The following is an 18,029-nucleotide window of genomic DNA, read 5'->3' on the forward strand; positions in this document are numbered from 1 at the left end:
TGTGGTAGTTAATTAGTTATCAGCTGAGTCTGCACTTCTTGCTCTTGCCATCTGTCTTGGGATTATGCTTGTCCCCCTCTCGGGAGTTACTGCATTCAGTTCCTGATCTTTGCACTTGTTTTCGCATTTTGAGTCTCTCTGGGTGAAAGAATCTGTTAAATTCCAGTAAAGTAACGTAGAGGTAATGCAAATGTGGAATGAATGACAATAACAATGTAGAAAGGGAATTTTACCCAACATTTATTTCCATTTAAGATCAGACCCATGGTAGACCACACAAAAATCAGTTTTTACGTAGGCTACTGCCTAAAAACCCCCCTTCAAATAAATTTTGTTTTACATGTTACACAGAGAATGGCAATGGCATTAAACCAGATATGTTCGCATTGCCGGCCAGGATAATCAGTTTCAGGTTAACATTTGACTATTTACAAAAGCAAGGTTTTTTATATAAGTGACCCCCGTAAGGTGATATCGGGTAATACCGCAAGAGAAAACTGCAGTGAAGTCTGCAGTCATTTCTCTGAGTACAGCGGTGGTGCTGACTTGTTTAAAAATATGTTTTATGCAAATTCTCCTCTTTTTCTCGCGTGGTTTGAGCTCCGCTGGCCTGCGCAGTGCGCTCGCAGTCCGCCATCACCGAGCAGAACCAGCGGGGCAGAGCTGCGAGTGGAGACGATAACAGCCCGGAGAGGGACGTAGACCCACGGAGTGGTTCTCCCACCTCCACGCTTCCTTAAAATATTATTTCATGTTAATATAGAGACGACAGACTAACTAAACATGTCTAACCTCAGCAAAGGGGGCACCAAGAAGGACACCAAAATGAGGATACGGGCTTTTCCTGTGAGTGCCGGCCGTAGACAGGACGCTTGTTTCGGCAACCGAGGCCATTCTAGTACCGAGGATTTGATCAGAACACCCCGTATAATAGGCCTGTAATACTGTAAACAATCTGTAAAATATGAATACGCATTGTAATTGGAAATATACTTGAATTTATTTTTATTTGTCACGTGCATTTTTACAAAAACTAGAAGCCTGTAAAACCTTAGCAGGTAAACACAGTGTTGTTTGGCTCGTTAGCGGTTAGCGTAGCTAACTTACTCGGCTTGCCACTCAACTGGCTAATTAGCTTAGCTAGCTTACTTTTGCGAACCAATTGCCAGTTGACAGTGTTATTTTTGTAGCTAGCATTGCTGGCCCTCTATTGACACCTGTTTGCTTGTGGTCAGAAACCTGTGCTGAGGTTGTTTGGTCGATCAGCGGATGGATAGGCGATCCTGAGCTTTTCAGTGTTTCAAATATGTCAGTATGGCTAATTAGCTACGCTAGCTACATGCTACAATGACTTTAGCTACAACCGTGGCAGCATTATAGCTTAGCTAATGTAAGCTAGCTGATTCCCATTCGACCAGTGCTAAATTAATGTTAGCCAAGTATGCCAAGATACGTCTCAATAACAACGTAACACAATGGTGTTGACAATAATATTGTCGTATTATGTTGTAAATAGCACTACAGACAATTGGTTAGACTTTATTTTAAACAAAAATATGGTTGGGGTGCTTAGCAGCTGACAATTACTGCGAATAGCGTGCCACATCGCCGCGAATTATGGGCGAATATAACGTTACTTAGCGATGAACCCAACTTATATAGCACTGGCCATCGCTGCATCCCAAAATGCATTTTACACGTTAAAGCAACGTTAAGATAACATCTACCTCACTCCAAAACTAGCTAGCTTGGTTAGTTAGCGCTTGCTAGGTAACTAAACTCTCATGAGATAACAGATTTTTATAGTTAGAACTTGGGCAAGTGCTGATGTATAACTAAGCAGGTAAAGTTAACTGTACAGGCGTTAATACTGGCGCGGATGTGTGACTTATCCATCTGCGCTAACTAAACGGCTGTAACGTTAGTTTGATGGAACCGGGCTAGCCGGTTAAACTGCTGTCTTGGGAGTAAAATGTAACTCCAGATGAAAGAGCCAAGGTTGAACCCGGCGATACGTTTCGGGTGATATTTTATTGCTTTGTCCAGCAGGGTCAGTTCAGTGTGTGACAACGATTCAAAATTGAAACGAATTTACTGGAGCAGTAAGTTAGGCTACTTGTGTGTACTTAAGCAATTTGTCAGATAGACATTTTTCATCTTTATTACTGACTCTTTGGAGTTAAATTTTTACTAATGTGTATAACTACGTCCATACAGTATTTAACGTAACTTTATCATTACCAGCTACTTAACAGACATACACTGCACCATTAAGCCAGATTTATTACTTAATATTTAATATTTCTAATATTTATAATATATATAATATTTTAATTGCCAGACATGTAGCTTTGTGTCCTTTTACACACTATTACGCTCTCCAGCCAGAACCTCTGAGATGTTAACACACATTGTAGCATCTTGCAGAAGGTGACCTGTGTAAGTCAATGTGTGGTACAGACATGTTCAGTAATTTAGGACACTTAAAAAGTGTACATATTAGCTACTTTAATTAGGCTTGACTGGCCTTAATTTAAAATTGGATCCTTACATGTTTTTCTTTACATTTTGACATTTATGTGTCAGCATGATATTACAGTCAGGTGCCCTTGATATATTAACTTTGGAACAAAGATAAATTGATCGTGAAATTTGCCAGCCTTCATTAAAATTTTAGTCTCTCTACCCTCTTCATTTGTCATTTGAATCTAAACTCGCACTTCCAGAGACAATATGCTTTTAAAAGCAGTCTGAGTTGTTAAAATGGCCACATGTAATTTGTTTGTTTTGTGCTGTTCTGTTGAAATGAGTTCCTGTTTGTTTTTTGCCTGGTGGGTAGGTCCGTGTTTGTCTGTGTGTATTGTTTATTGCCATGTCGGTTTGTAAAATTACAGGGCAGTTAGTACAGTGAGTAACACACTCAAGATCCCCATTTTAGAGTCTGCAGGATGTCGCCCCTACATGGATTCTGTTTGGATTTGACTCCTGTAGCAGCAGTGTGTATGAGGCTGTAGCAGCACAGTGTGTGTGAGGCTGTAGCAGCACAGTGTGTGTGAGGCTGTAGCAGCAGTGTGTGTGGCTGTAGCAGTGTGTGTGTGAGGCTGTAGCAGCACAGTGTGTGTATGAGGCTGTAACAGCACAGTGTGTGTGTGAGGCTGTAGCAGCAGTGTGTATGAGGCTGTAGCAGCACAGTGTGTGTGAGGCTGTAGCAGCAGTGTGTGTGGCTGTAGCAGCACAGTATGTGTGGCTGTAGCAGTGTGTGTGTGAAGCTGTAGCAGCACAATGTGTGTGTGAAGCTGTAGCAGCACAGTGTGTGTGAGCCTGTAGCTGCACAGTGTGTGTGTGTGAAGCTGTAGCAGCACAGTGTGTGTGAGGCTGTAGCTGCACAGTGTGTGTGAGGCTGTGGCAGCACAGTGTGTGAGAGGCTGTAGCACAGTGTGTGTGAGGCTGTAGCAGCACAATGTGTATGAGGCTGTAGCACAGTGTGTGTGAGGCTGTAGCGTGGTGTGTGTGAGGCTGTAGCAGCAGTGTGTGAGGCTGTAGCAGCAGTGTGTGTGTGAGGCTGTAGCAGCACAATGTGTATGAGGCTGTAGCACAGTGTGTGTGAGGCTATAGCAGCAGTGTGTGAGGCTGTAGCAGCAGTGTGTGTGTGAGGCTGTAGTCTTCCTGCCACATTAGACTGTTGGAGGCCCAGGGTTTATGGCTGAAAGGCTGACTCCTCCACCCTCTTATTTAATACAGATTATTTCACAATCCTTCAGCTGCTGCTTAATTACATGCTGCAACTTGAGCGCTAATATGAGCACATTGTACATTCCTATGCTTGTATCATTAATGGCAACTATTTCCATGCTACTAAGATCAGTCTGGGCCATTGCTGCGCATTGCACACTGGTTCCCTTTCCCCTTCACCAGCCCTAATGACACACTTGCCTTGTTTCATCAGAGAAGTGATGGTTTGCGTACGGTATGTTCCTGTGGATGGCCTGAACTTTCACCAGTGGCCTGTCATTCAGCCTCTAAAACATTGGATAGTTTGTGGCATTTAAAGAGAAATATACAGTGGAAAACTCGCTCGGTGTTCTGGCCTATCAGGGATGGGTTTGTGTGTGTCATTTTCGACACTGCTGTCAGGACGTTTCAGTAATGAGAGGTGTCTGTGAGGGGGACCCTGTGCTGTAGAAGGTGATGCGTTAAAGCGAGCTCCTAGCTCCCTGTGGTCATTGGAGTCGTGGCTCTTTTGGAGGACTGGGGTTTTTTTGACTGGAGGAAGACGTTGTGGAGGTTGAAATGTCAGTCTCCCCTGGTTCATTAAACAGTGTGTTTTGCACTGAGCTCAGTGCTCCAGCATTGCTTATTTTGGACCAGTCCCTGTGAAGTTGTCCGGGTAAGGAGCCTTTCTCTATAGTCTGACTGCCCTCAAGGCTGAGCACCTATTTAGTCCTCTTATTTAGCTGGCCTGAAGCGCCTTGGGAATCTTCCTTTTGATACTAGGGGTGCTGACCCCAGTGTCCTGGCTAAATTCCCACGTAGGCCAGCTTTGTGCATCTGTCCATCTAGTCATGCCCTACATCTGATTGGCTGCTCATTCCCTTGCATTCCCCACCCACTTTGAATCTCAGCGTTATCACTGCCAAAGGGAACTGAGCTCTTGGTGGGATGCTTGGCTTCAGCAGAAGCAGGGTGCATGGTGGGATGCTTAGCTTCAGCCATTCAGCAGGAGCAGGGTGCATGGTGGGATGCTTTGCATCAGCGGGAGCAGGGTGCATGATGGGATGGGTGCTGGCTTGGGCCCTCTTACAACACGCCTGGAGAATAGCTGCCTAAATCAGTCAAACTCAGTTCAGTTCCTTTCAGTTTTATTTGCATGGGACTTTTTCAAAGGGTATTGTCACAGAGAGGCTCTACAGAGCTCTGGGCCTGAACCCCCCCAGAGCAGGCCTGGGGTGACAGGGCAGAGAAAACTCTGGTAACAGGAAGAAACCCCAAGCTGAACCTGACTCAGTGGGGGCCCATCTGCCTCTGGCTGGCACCAGTTAACTGGGGAAAGGCTGATTACAAAATACATGTATAATAAACAGAAGAATGACAGTAAATAAATGTCTAAGTTCTCCAATAGTTATATTGCCTTTGTTTCTACTTACTGGTGACTCTGAATGGGAGTCCGTCTGTCTGTCTGAGCTGGGATGGAGCTATGGGCGTGTAACAGGGAAAGGTTTCCCGGGCACTATCAGGTCCTGGGGGCCCCTAGACTTTGTGTGTGTGAGTGAGTGTGTGAGTGAGTGGGCGAGCAAGCTGCTTCTGTTCTCTGTTCAGTTTCATGTGACTGTCTTTAGGAAGGAGAGGTGGTGAGGTCATGTGACTGTCCTTAGGGCAAAGTGGGGAGGTCATGTGACCGTGTGCTTAGGGAGAGGTGGAGAGGTCATGTGACTGTCCTTAGGAGGAGAGGTGGAAAGGTCATGTCATTGTCCTTAGGAGGAGAGGTGGAGAGGTCATGTGACTGTCTTTAGGAGAGGTAGAGGTCATGTGACTGTCCGTAGGAAGACAGGTGGAGAGGTCATGTGACTGTCCTTAGGAGGAGAGGTGGAGAGGTCATGTGACTGTCCTTAGGTGGAAAGGTTCTCTCAGTCACCTCTCTGCTCTTGCTGTGCTGGGTGTTTTTGTGCATCTTATGATGTAAAGTGGGGTTTGAGCTGCTCTCATGCCTAGTTTGTATTCTGGCCTGTGGCTTCAGAATGGGCTGGCTGGGGTCGGGCTGGGGGGGGTGGAAGATGTGAATGAATTTTTTATTATTCCAGGTTTTTTTGTTTTGACTCAGATCAGGTTTTTGCGGGCTGTCGAATCCCTTTCAGCTGGAAATGGAGCCATTCAGCAGGGAAATGGTGGCGCTTGCTGCAGTTTTTTTCTGAACGGGGTGCTGCTTCCCTGTGACTGAGTGGGGTCAGGCAGAGCTGGCTCTCAGGAATGAATCATGCAGCGTGTTGAGGTGTTCAGCTCGTTTGTCACGTGAGCCTCCTGCTCTCTGCTGGTTCCCTGTCTTTACAGTTCAGCAGCGAGGTGTAGATAAATCACAGTGTGACCTGGGCCTGAGGTCAGCCTGTCGTCTGTCTGATCTGTACCTGGCCTAGAGTCAGTCTGATCTGTGCCTCTTTTCCTCAGTCTGTGATTGTTTCCTCAGTCTGTGATTGTTTCCCCGGCCTGTGATCGTTTCCCCGGCCTGTGATCGTTTCCTCAGTCTGTGATCGTCTCCTTGGTCTGTGATCATTTCCTCAGTCTGTGATTGTTTCCCCGGTCTGTGATCGTTTCCCCGGTCTGTGACGCTCTCTGGCTTGTGTTCACTGCAGATGACCATGGATGAGAAGTATGTGAACAACATCTGGGACCTTCTGAAGAACGCCATCCAGGAGATCCAGCGCAAGAACAACAGCGGGCTGAGCTTTGAGGAGCTGTACAGGAACGCCTACACCATGGTTCTGCACAAGCACGGCGAGAAGCTCTACACAGGCCTGAGAGAAGTGGTTACAGAGCACCTAATCAACAAAGTAGGACCGCTTTACACTCACACACGTGCATGCACACACACACACACACACAAACACACACTCATACACACGCGCACACAGACACAAACACACTCAGATGCACACACACAAACACATGCAGATGCTCATCTCATCTACAACCTCCCCAAATTCTCCCACGTCACTCCCCTGCTGCGATCACTTCACTGGCTACCGGTCGCTGCCAGGATCCGATTCAAAGCCCTGACCCTTGCCTACACTGCCGCCAACAGGACAGCCCCTATCTACTTGCAGGACATGACTCAATTCTATGTGCCTGCTCGACCACTCCGCTCTGCGGCAGCAGGGCGTCTTGCAACCCCTCCCACCCGCCCAAAGGGATCACAGAGCTTCTCCACCCTAGCTCCCCAGTGGTGGAACGAACTCCCCGTCCCTCTCCGAACCTCCCCCTCACTATCCATCTTCCGCCGTGGCCTGAAGACTCATCTCTTCAGACTATACCTAGAATAACCACCACCACGCTGTGTATATATATATATATATATTAAAAAAAAAAAAAAAATAAAAAAAAAACCCTTTTTCCTGTCACTTGTTACATGTTGCCCCATCCCTGCACTTCTTGGTAAATTGTATTTGTCCTAATACTCTAGCTTATTCTTCTGCCTAGTTTGGCTTTGCAGATGTTAGACCAGGATAGTGTTCTTTGTTCTCGGCTAGAAATAGCTTTACAAAATAAGTAATTGTACCTTACTGAACCCGTGTTCAGCAGTTGTCTACGATCATGAAAATGCACTTTTGTACGTCGCTTTGGATAAAAGCGTCTGCTAAATGAATGTAATGTAATGCACACACACACACACACACACACACACACACACAGACACAGATTTAGATCACATAATTCAGAACATTCTAAAACATGGAACCATTTCACTTTATGGTCCCATCTCCCTCCTTAAAGTTGTGTGGAAAATTAACATTGAGAGCTTGTGAGCAGTAGTCCCTGAAAGTTTGTAAAGCGTCTGTCTAAATACTAAATTTAGAAATGCACCTATTGCTTACCGTTTTTATTTGACTAATATTTATAGTTTATTTTGTCTAATATTTTTTCTTGTGATTCCAGATATAAAGAATAATGTATTTTTGTTAGCGGTCGTGCGTGTTTGGCGAGACTCTTTGGTATTGGGGGTGCTCAGAATGAGTATAATAGACTCCCTCATGCCTTCTTTATATTTCCAAACACTTCCCCAGTAACTTAGACATTTATATTAGAAAGACCAGTGCACAGCTGCAGTTCTGCTAGTGAGCTGAACCAGAACCAGACTCAGTTCTGCTGTAGAGCTGAACCAGAACCAGACTCAGTTCTGCTGTAGAGCTGAACCAGAACCAGACTCACTTCTGCTATAGAGCTGAACCCGAACCAGACTCAGTTCTGCTATAGAGCTGAACCAGAACCAGACTCAGTTCTGCTGTAGAGCTGAACCAGAACCAGACTCAGTTCTGCTGTAGAGCTGAACCAGAACCAGACTCACTTCTTGACTCATGACTTGTTAGAGTTTCACAAGTTTTTTAAACATTGTGTTCTTTCCTCCATAGGTACGAGAAGACGTACTTAATTCTTTAAATAATAATTTTTTGCAAACGTTGAACCAAGCGTGGAATGACCACCAGACTGCCATGGTCATGATCAGAGACATTCTGATGTACATGGTGAGCTAGTAGTGTTCAAGTCTCAGTCTCCATCTTCAGTGCCTGTGTGTGCATGTGTCTGCGCACGTTTGTGTGAGCTGTGTGTAGTGTCTGGTGGCGCTGGCTGGTTCTGAGTGTGAGCTGTGTGTAGTGGTGGTGTCCGGTGGCTGGTTCTGAGTGTGAGCTGTGTGTAGTGTCCGGTGGCTGGTTCTGAGTGTGAGCTGTGTGTAGTGTCCGGTGGCTGGTTCTGAGTGTGAGCTGTGTGTAGTGTCCGGTGGCTGGTTCTGAGTGTGAGCTGTGTGTAGTGTCCGGTGGCTGGTTCTGAGTGTGAGCTGTGTGTAGTGGTGGTGTCCGGTGGCTGGTTCTGAGTGTGAGCTGTGTGTAGTGTCCGGTGGCGCTGGCTGGTTCTGAGTGTGAGCTGTGTGTAGTGGTGGTGTCCGGTGGCTGGTTCTGAGTGTGAGCTGTGTGTAGTGTCCGGTGACTGGTTCTGAGTGTGAGCTGTGTGTAGTGTCCGGTGGCTGGTTCTGAGTGTGAGCTGTGTGTAGTGGTGGTGTCCAGTGACTGGTTCTGAGTGTGAGCTGTGTGTAGTGGTGGTGTCCGGTGGCTGGTTCTGAGTGTGAGCTATGTGTAGTGGTGGTGTCCGGTGACTGGTTCTGAGTGTGAGCTGTGTGTAGTGGTGGTGTCCGGTGGCTGGTTCTGAGTGTGAGCTGTGTGTAGTGTCCGGTGACTGGTTCTGAGTGTGAGCTGTGTGTAGTGTCCGGTGGCTGGTTCTGAGTGTGAGCTGTGTGTAGTGTCCGGTGGCTGGTTCTGAGTGTGAGCTGTGTGTAGTGTCCGGTGGCTGGTTCTGAGTGTGAGCTGTGTGTAGTGTCCGGTGGCTGGTTCTGAGTGTGAGCTGTGTGTAGTGTCCGGTGGCGCTGGCTGGTTCTGAGTGTGAGCTATGTGTAGTGGTGGTGTCCGGTGGCTGGTTCTGAGTGTGAGCTGTGTGTAGTGTCCGGTGGCTGGTTCTGAGTGTGAGCTGTGTGTAGTGGTGGTGTCCGGTGGCTGGTTCTGAGTGTGAGCTGTGTGTAGTGTCCGGTGGCTGGTTCTGAGTGTGAGCTGTGTGTAGTGGTGGTGTCCGGTGGCTGGTTCTGAGTGTGAGCTGTGTGTAGTGTCCGGTGGCTGGTTCTGAGTGTGAGCTGTGTGTAGTGGTGGTGTCCGGTGGCTGGTTCTGAGTGTGAGCTGTGTGTAGTGTCCGGTGGCTGGTTCTGAGTGTGAGCTGTGTGTAGTGGTGGTGTCCGGTGGCGCTGGCTGGTTCTGATCGTCTGTTGGGCCTCTCAGGACCGGGTTTACGTGCAGCAGAATAACGTGGAGAACGTGTACAATCTGGGCCTCATCATCTTCAGAGACCAGGTGGTGCGTTATGGCTGCATAAGAGACCACCTGCGGCTCACCCTGCTCGACATGATCGCCCGCGAGAGGAAGGGAGAGGTGGTGGACAGGTACGGCCCTCTAACAGGAAACAGGAAACTGCCCTGTAACTGGAAACAGGAAGATGTCCTGTGTGCAGGAAACAGGAAATTGCCCTGTGTATATGAAACAGGAAACTGCCCTGTGTGTAGGAAACGGGAAACTGTCATGTGTGCAGGAAACAGGAAATTTCCCTGTGTGCAGGGAACAGGAAACTACCCTGCATGGCTTGAAACAGGGAATGGCACTGCATGGCAGCAAGTGGGAAACATAAAATACATTAGATATTACATTACATTAGAGATACATTACTCTGGAAAATGAACTTGGCCTGGTTCTGCTTTGGCCAGATGTCTGTAGGAGTGATCCATGAATGTGTAGTAATGAGGATTTAGGAAAGTAATCTGCTCTTTCCCCTGCGTTGTGCTGGATTTAGGGGAGCCATTCGGAACGCTTGCCAGATGCTCATGATTCTGGGGCTCGAGGGCCGGTCAGTGTATGAAGAGGACTTTGAGGCCCCGTTTTTAGAAATGTCTGCTGAATTTTTCCAGGTTTGTGCTTCCCCCCCGTCTCATAGTCATCGATCATAAATGCATCTCATCGACTTGTGACTGCTCTACTCTACTCGACGACACAAACGGGCACAATCTCGCATCTGCTTTCAGATGGAAAGTCAGAAGTTTTTGGCAGAAAACAGCGCCAGTGTTTACATTAAGAAGGTGGAGGCCAGGATTAATGAAGAGATGGAGCGCGTGATGCACTGCCTGGACAAGTCGACGGAGGAGCCCATCGTGAAGGTGGTGGAGCGGGAGCTCATCTCCAAACACATGAAGACCATAGTGGAGATGGAGAACTCCGGCCTCGTGCACATGCTGAAGAACGGAAAGACTGAAGGTATTCCACTCTCAGCATTCATTAGTTTCATTTCACTTTTGCTTTCTCAAACGGTTGTGTTGACCTTTCGCCCTTGTGCCATGTGTTGCAGATCTGGCCTGTATGTACAAGCTGTTCAGCCGCGTGCCCAATGGCCTGAAAACCATGTGTGAGTGCATGAGCTCGTACCTGCGGGAGCAGGGCAAGGCCCTAGTGTCCGAGGAGGGCGAGGGCAAGAACCCTGTGGATTACATCCAGGTCAGTCTCTCAGGAAGTGACATCACAGTGTGTAGGGTTGAGTGGGGTCAATCCAATTAAGAATTGAGCTGAATTGAGACTTTCTGACTAATACTGGCTTACGCCATATTGATCTGGTAATACTAGTTTTTTAAAACTGTCATGTTTCTCATTATTAAGATGATTTCTGCCTTACAGCTGCTCTTGAAACATGCTGTATGTACACCTCATACTCAGTTTATGCGCTGGTTCTTGCTCTCTTTCTGCTACTCTGTAAAGCGTCTTTGTGACCGTTCTCTGTAAAAAACGCTGTACAAATGAAATAGATTTGATTAGATTATACTAAAATACTTTCCTGTAGTATTCTCTTGTGAACGGGAAGGGGTGGGGATGTGCGTTCGTCCCTCTCACGGTCTCTCTCTGTCCCTCGCAGGGGCTGCTGGACCTGAAGAGCCGTTTCGACCGCTTCCTGCAGGAGTCCTTCAACAATGATCGGCTGTTCAAGCAGACCATCGCCGGGGACTTTGAGTACTTCCTCAACCTGAACTCACGCTCGCCTGAGTACCTCTCGCTCTTCATCGATGACAAGCTGAAGAAGGGAGTCAAAGGGGTGAGTGACCAGTCCTGTCAGTGTGAGGCCCTGAGCCTGTCAGTCACTCTGTGTCAGTCACTCTCTCTGTCAGTCACTCAGTATGTCAGTTACTCTGTGTCAATCACTCTGTCAGTCATTCTATCTGTCAGTCACTCAGTATGCCAGTCACTATCTGTCAGTCACTCAGTATGCCAGTCACTCTGTCAGTCAGTCAGCAAATCCATTTTTGTTTTGGATGTATTTACAGATTTCCAGAAAAAAATCCTTTAAGTAATGGAGCGGCTGTATTGGTGTTTTATTGGGTGAACTGGGCATATGGAGGATGGTGTTAGTTTATGGGGGTGTGTAGTTTGCATATGTGGAGGTGGAGTTTGGCTATGGGGGGTGGAGTTGGTGTATGAGGGGTGGGACTTGGGTATGGGGGGAAGGGAGTTGGTGTATGAGAGGGTGGATTTGGTGTTTGAGGGGGTGTATTTGCTGTTTGAGGAGGTGTAGTTGGTGTTTGAGAGAGGGTGGAGTTGGTGTTTGGGGGGGTGTAGTTTCTGTTTGAGGAGGTGTAGTTGGTGTTTGAGGGGGTGTAGTTGCTGTTTGAGGAGGTGTATTTGGTGTATGAGAGGGTACAGTTGGTGTTTGAGGGGTTAGATTTGGTGTTTGACAGGGTGTAGTTGGTGTTTGAGGAGGTGTAGTTGGTGTTTGAGAGGGTAGAGTTGGTGTTTGAGGGGGTAGAGTTGGTGTTTGAGGGGGTAGAGTTGGTGTTTGAGAGGGTGTAGTTGGTGTTTGAGAGGGTAGAGTTGGTGTTTGATGGGGTAGAATTGGTGTTTGAGAGGGTGTAGTTGGTGTTTGAGAGGGTAGAGTTGGTGTTTGAGAGGGTAGAGTTGGTGTTTGAGGGGGTAGAGTTGGTGTTTGAGAGGGTGTAGTTGGTGTTTGAAAGGGTAGAGTTGGTGTTTGAGAGGGTGTAGTTGGTGTTTGATGGGGTAGAGTTGGTGTTTGAGAGGGTAGAGTTGGTGTTTGAGAGGGTAGAGTTGGTGTTTGAGGGTGTAGAGTTGGTGTTTGAGAGGGTGTAGTTGGTGTTTGAGATTAACATTCTCCTGTCCCCTGTGTGTAGCTGACGGAGCAGGAGGTGGAGTCGATTCTGGACAAGGCCATGGTGCTGTTCCGCTTCATGCAGGAGAAAGACGTGTTTGAGCGCTACTACAAGCAGCACCTCGCTCGACGGTTGCTCACCAACAAGAGCGTGTCGGACGACTCGGAGAAGAACATGATCTCCAAACTGAAGGTGGGAGGAGGGGGTCCTGCTCCTGCCGAGGGCCTTTCTCTCTGCTGTGACCTGATTCATTCTGAAGCAGCTGTAGTTACTTTATGCTCGGACGCACACAGCTGTGTGATTTGATGGAGTTTGTGGGGTGTATGGGATTTGGAGGGTACGCTCAGGTCTGGTGTCGCTGACCTCACGTTTGCCTGTTTTTGCTCTGAACAGACGGAGTGTGGCTGTCAGTTCACCTCTAAACTGGAAGGAATGTTCCGGGACATGAGCATCTCAAACACAACCATGGATGAGTTCCGCCAGCACCTACAGTCCACCGGGGTAAGACTCCCAAACAGGACATGTGAGGTCAGCCAGGTGTGGTAGTATGATCAGCCAGCTGTGATGTGTGATCAGCCAGGTGTGATATTGTGTGATTAGCCAAGTGTTGCGTGTGATCAGTCAGGTGTGATATTGTGTGATCAGCCAGGTATGATGTGTGATCAGCCAGGTGTGATATTGTGTGATCAGCCAGGTGCGATATTGTGTGATCAGCCAAGTGTGGTGTGTGATCAGCCAGGTGTGATACTGTGTGATCAGCCAGGTATGATGTGTGATCACCCAGGTATGATATTGTGTGATCAGCCAGGTATGATACTGTGTGATCAGCCAGATGCTGTGTGTGATCAGCCAGGTGCGATGTGTGATCAGCCAGGTGCGATGTGTGATCAGCTAGGTGTGATGTGTGGTCAGCCTGGTGTGGTTTGATCAGCCAGGTGTCCTGTATGATCAGCCAGGTATGGTGTGTGATCAGCCAGGTGTGGTGTGTGATATCTGATGTGCTTCCGCAGCTGTCTTTGGGAGGAGTAGACCTGACAGTAAGAGTGCTCACCACAGGTTACTGGCCCACTCAGTCAGCCACGCCCAAGTGTAACATCCCCCCCTCTCCCCGCCACGCCTTCGAGGTCTTCAGGAGGTACGCACTGCACACGATGACCACGGCCGTCTCTGTCTCTGTGCCCGTTTCTGTCTCTGTGCCCGTCTCTGTGCTCATTTCTATGTTTGTGCCCGTCTCCATATCTGTGCCCATCTCTGTCTCTGTGCCCGTCTCTGTCTCTCTGCCCATCTCTGTGCCCGTCTCTGTCTCTCTGGCCATCTCTATCTCTTTGCTCATCTAATTTCTCTGAAATGGGAAAAGATGGTTTGGTCTGTAGTGTCTGCAGCACGTGTTGGGGTCAGATCCATCGCATACTCAGGGAGTCCCTTATTTATGAAAAAGCTGCTGTCTTTATTTGCTGCATGATCTGCAGCCATCATTAGTCACAATATTAACACAGATGACTGATTTAAGCTGTCATAGAGTCTGGTGTGACTGCTTTTCTAATCTGTCTAAAGAGTTTAACTTCTACACTTCTACACTCTGCTGTGGCAGCTGTTACCACTGTCTTCAGCTTCTGCTGTTCGACTCTGGGTCATGTGTGCTGGGTTACTCAGTTACGTTTTGTAGGTGTATTTTGGGTTGTGTGTGTACGTTGCTGTCTTCTATGCTGCCGGTGGGTGCTGGGTCATGTATGCAGGGTTACTCTGTTCAGTGTTGCGTGTTTGCTGGGTTACTTTGTTCTGTGTTGCAGGTGTGTGCAGAGTTACTCTGTACTCTGTTGTGGGTGTGTGCTGGGTTACAGTGTTCAGTGTGGGGTCGTGTGTCCTGGGTTCCTTTATTCTGTGTTGTGGTGTGCTGGGTTACATTGTTCAGTGTTGGGTCGTGTGTGTTGGGTAAATGCTCTGTTGATTGGCTGCAGGTTTTACTTGGCGAAGCACAGCGGAAGGCAGCTGACCCTGCAACACCACATGGGCTCCGCAGACCTGAACGCCACTTTCTACGGGCCCATTAAAAAGGTAGGCACAGCCGTGTGGTGGGGCCCATTACTGTGCGGTGGGGCCCATTAAAAAGGTAGGCACAGCCGTGTGGTGGGGCCCATTACTGCGTGGTGGGGCCCATTAGAAAGGTAGGCACAGCCACGTGGTGGGGCCCATTACTGCGTGGTGGGGCCCATTATTGCTTGGGGAGGTCCATTACTGCGTGCTGGGGACCAATACTGCGCGGTGGGGCCCATTAAAAAGGTAGGCACAGCTGCGCAGTGGGGCCCATTACTGCGTGGTGGTGCCCATTAAAAAGGTAAGCACAGCCACGCGGTGGGTCCCATTACTCCATGGTGGGGTCCATTACTGCGTGGTGGGGCCCATTACTACGCGGTGGGGCCCATTAAAAAGGTAGATGCAGCGACGTGGTGGGGCCCATTACTGCGTGGTGGGGCCCATTAGAAAGGTAGGCATAGCTGCGCAGTGGGGCCCATTACTGCATGTTGGGCCCCATTAAAAAGGTAGGCGCAGGGTTGGATTGGTTTAAAACTCCACACATACAGCATTTAACTGTCTGTGTAAAATTCAGACTGGACAGTCTACTCCTGTCCTGCAGCACTCTGGGTGGGGTGGCAGTCAGTCACTGACAGGTGGGTGTGGTCTCTGCTGTCTTCCTGCAGGAGGACGGCTCAGAGGTGGGAGTGGGCGGGGCCCAGGTAACAGGCTCCAACACCAGGAAGCACATACTGCAGGTGTCCACCTTCCAGATGACCATACTCATGCTCTTCAACAACAGAGAAAAGTCCACCTTCGAGGTACAGCGCTCACAACGAGCCTGGATCAGCTAGTCTGTTACAGCCTCGAGTCTAACTCTGACTCTGGATTTCTGTGTCTCTGGTCTGTCTCCAACTCTCTGATTCTGTGTCTCTGAATCTGTGTGTCTCTGAATGGTTCTAACTCTCTGTTACTCTGTCTCACTCTGTGTGTGTGACTCTGTGTCTGTGCCTCTGTGTCTCTTGACTCGGTGTCTGTGACTGTGTGTCTGTCCCTCTGTGTCTGTGACTGACTCTGTCTCGGACGGTGCTGTCCTGATGCTGTTCTGCAGGAGATCCAGCAGGAGACGGACATCCCCGAGCGGGAGCTGGTGCGGGCGCTGCAGTCGCTGGCCTGTGGCAAAACCACCCAGCGCGTCCTCACCAAGGAGCCCAAGTCCAAGGAGATCGAGAACGGCCACGTCTTCACCGTCAACGACCAGTTCACCTCCAAACTGCACCGAGTCAAGATCCAGACCGGTGCGTCCGACGCCCCCTCTGAGCCCGGCGCTGCCTGCTGCGGCCGCTCACGTGTGTGCTGTGTGGGGGTTATGTGAGCGCCTAATCTGGTCCTGTGCTGTCCTCCTAGTCGCTGCCAAACAGGGGGAATCGGACCCCGAGCGGAAGGAGACGCGGCAGAAGGTGGATGACGACAGGAAGCACGAGATCGAGGCGGCCATCGTCCGCATCATGAAGTCCAGGAAGAAGATGCAGCACAATGTGCTGGTGGCAGAGGTATGAGAAACGGAGCAGTAGGCCGGCTGGGTCTCTCGTGCAGCACAGTAGGCCGGCTGGGTCTCTCGTGCAGCACAGTAGGCCGGCTGGGTCTCTCGTGCAGCACAGTAGGCCGGCTGGGTCTCTCGTGCAGCACAGTAGGCCGGCTGGGTCTCTCGTGCAGCACAGTAGGCCGGCTGGGTCTCTCGTGCAGCACAGTAGGCCGGCTGGGTCTCTCGTGCAGCACAGTAGGCCGGCTGGGTCTCTCGTGCAGCACAGTAGGCCAACTGGGTCTCTCGTGCAGCACAGTAGGCCGGCTGGGTCTCTCGTGCAGCACAGTAGGCCAACTGGGTCTCTCGTGCAGCACAGTAGGCCGGCTGGGTCTCTCGTGCAGCACAGTAGGCCGGCTGGGTCTCTCGTGCAGCACAGTAGGCCGGCTGGGTCTCTTGTGTAGCGGTGCCTGTAGGCCTGTCGTCTGAACGCACTCTCTTGTCTCCCAGGTGACCCAGCAGCTGCGGGCGAGGTTCCTGCCCAGCCCGGTGGTGATTAAGAAGCGCATCGAAGGACTGATTGAGAGGGAATATTTGGCACGAACACCCGAGGATCGCAAAGTGTACACTTATGTGGCGTAAACGAGTGCCGTGGGAAGAACACACTTCTGGACTATGTTATGCGCATGAACTTGGAAGTTCCTTTTAACTATGAATACTGGGAAACTGATTTTTACCTCCATAACGAAATAGAAAATAACACAAAAAAATCCATTAAATGTTGACAGTGTTTAAAATGGGCCTCTTCTCCGTGTGAGAGTTCCAGTGCGGATGGATCCCGCTGTTCTGCTCCTGCACACACCGCCTCTCAACACGCCGCGCAGAAAGGTGACCGTCGCACATAATCGTTTGCAAACCTGTTCAGAAAGGAAAAGAAATAAAACATCAGCTCAGGCGGGTTGCACATAGAAAGTTCCTCTGTCCCCAGTTTTTAATGTTGCTGTACGTGTTATGTTAGTGTTTTGTGGCGCCATGCTGGTTGTACAGGTTGTCTGACACAATTGGTCTTTAATTCTGCTTTGAGGGTTAATCCCAAGTTTAAAATATAAATATATTTTTATTGCTGGTTTGCAGAGTGATGGCAGTGGCTTGAGAGCATGCTATATTTTCTAGAATGGAGCAATTCACACAAGCTCTAAGTTTTTTTTTTTTTTTTTTTTTTTTTTTGAGGGTGTGGGTACTATTGTAAAATGATCATCCCGATAAATATTTTTTTAATATTAGGTCCTTCCAATTAGAGTTCACACTGGGGTTAGGGTTCTCCTGGCATTTTAGAAGGAACCAAATGAACATGTTTTAATGTGTATAAAGTGTAAAATAATAATTACTGTTCTCACTGTGCAGACTGTACAGGGCCTTGTTTTCATCATATTAAATGTAGAAAAAGAAAATAAAAAATAAATGCTGTTACTGTTTTATTTTACCGTTTGTCTCTGATGCAAAACCTCAGCCTATCAGAGGAAGCACAGTCAGTGATGTGTTCGCTGAGATACTTCTCTCCACCACGGTAGAGCGTGATGACGTGTAAAACACAGCAAGTGCTCGCTGAGCGTTGGTTTCTTGAGTTTGTACTGACTGATTCCATAGAAATCATGAAACATGTTTCCTTAGAGATTCAATACCAGTTGAACTGCTGATGGTGGAAAGTCACTGCCATACCAGTCTGGAGGGGTACTGCATCTTTACTGCCATACCAGTCTGGAGTGGGTACTGCATCTCTACTGCCATACTAGTCTGGAGTGGGTACTGCATCTTTACTGCCATACCAGTCTGGAGTGGGTACTGCATCTCTACTGCCATACCAGTCTGGAGTGGGTACTGCATCTCTACTGCCATACCAGTCTGGAGTGGGTACAGCATCTTTACTGCCATACCAGTCTGGATGGGTACTGCATCTCTACTGCCATACCAGTCTGGAGTGGGTACTGCATCTTTACTGCCATACCAGTCTGGAGTGGGTACTGCATCTCTACTGCCATACTAGTCTGGAGT

At 48.7% G+C, this 18,029-nt stretch overlaps 1 protein-coding gene across 1 annotated transcript; it reads left to right on the top strand.

Moving 5' to 3' along the window:
• The first annotated feature begins 609 nt into the window (after nucleotides 1–609).
• Nucleotides 610–17,455, top strand: cul3b (cullin 3b). Its single transcript, XM_035384745.1, has 16 exons — nucleotides 610–846; nucleotides 6,345–6,542; nucleotides 8,118–8,231; nucleotides 9,528–9,688; nucleotides 10,093–10,207; nucleotides 10,322–10,550; nucleotides 10,642–10,787; nucleotides 11,200–11,376; nucleotides 12,464–12,634; nucleotides 12,836–12,943; nucleotides 13,453–13,577; nucleotides 14,401–14,497; nucleotides 15,142–15,276; nucleotides 15,567–15,753; nucleotides 15,863–16,008; nucleotides 16,488–17,455. The coding sequence occupies exons 1-16, from the start codon at nucleotides 784–786 to the stop codon at nucleotides 16,617–16,619; spliced, it is 2,304 nt and encodes a 767-aa protein (XP_035240636.1). The 5' UTR covers nucleotides 610–783; the 3' UTR covers nucleotides 16,620–17,455.
• The last annotated feature ends 574 nt before the right edge of the window (nucleotides 17,456–18,029 follow it).

This window comes from Anguilla anguilla, chromosome 12, assembly GCF_013347855.1.
Source record: "Anguilla anguilla isolate fAngAng1 chromosome 12, fAngAng1.pri, whole genome shotgun sequence".
Lineage (NCBI taxonomy): Eukaryota > Metazoa > Chordata > Actinopteri > Anguilliformes > Anguillidae > Anguilla > Anguilla anguilla.

What these genes read in the sequence shown, in the direction of transcription:
- cul3b (XM_035384745.1), top strand. Translation starts at nt 784, where the DNA reads ATGTCTAACCTCAGCAAAGGGGGCACCAAGAAGGACACCAAAATGAGG. An exon ending in TGAAGAAGGGAGTCAAAGGG is followed by an intron (nt 11,377 to 12,463) that starts GTGAGTGACCAG and finishes CCCTGTGTGTAG; the next exon opens with CTGACGGAGCAGGAGGTGGA. An exon ending in GCCTTCGAGGTCTTCAGGAG is followed by an intron (nt 13,578 to 14,400) that starts GTACGCACTGCA and finishes GATTGGCTGCAG; the next exon opens with GTTTTACTTGGCGAAGCACA.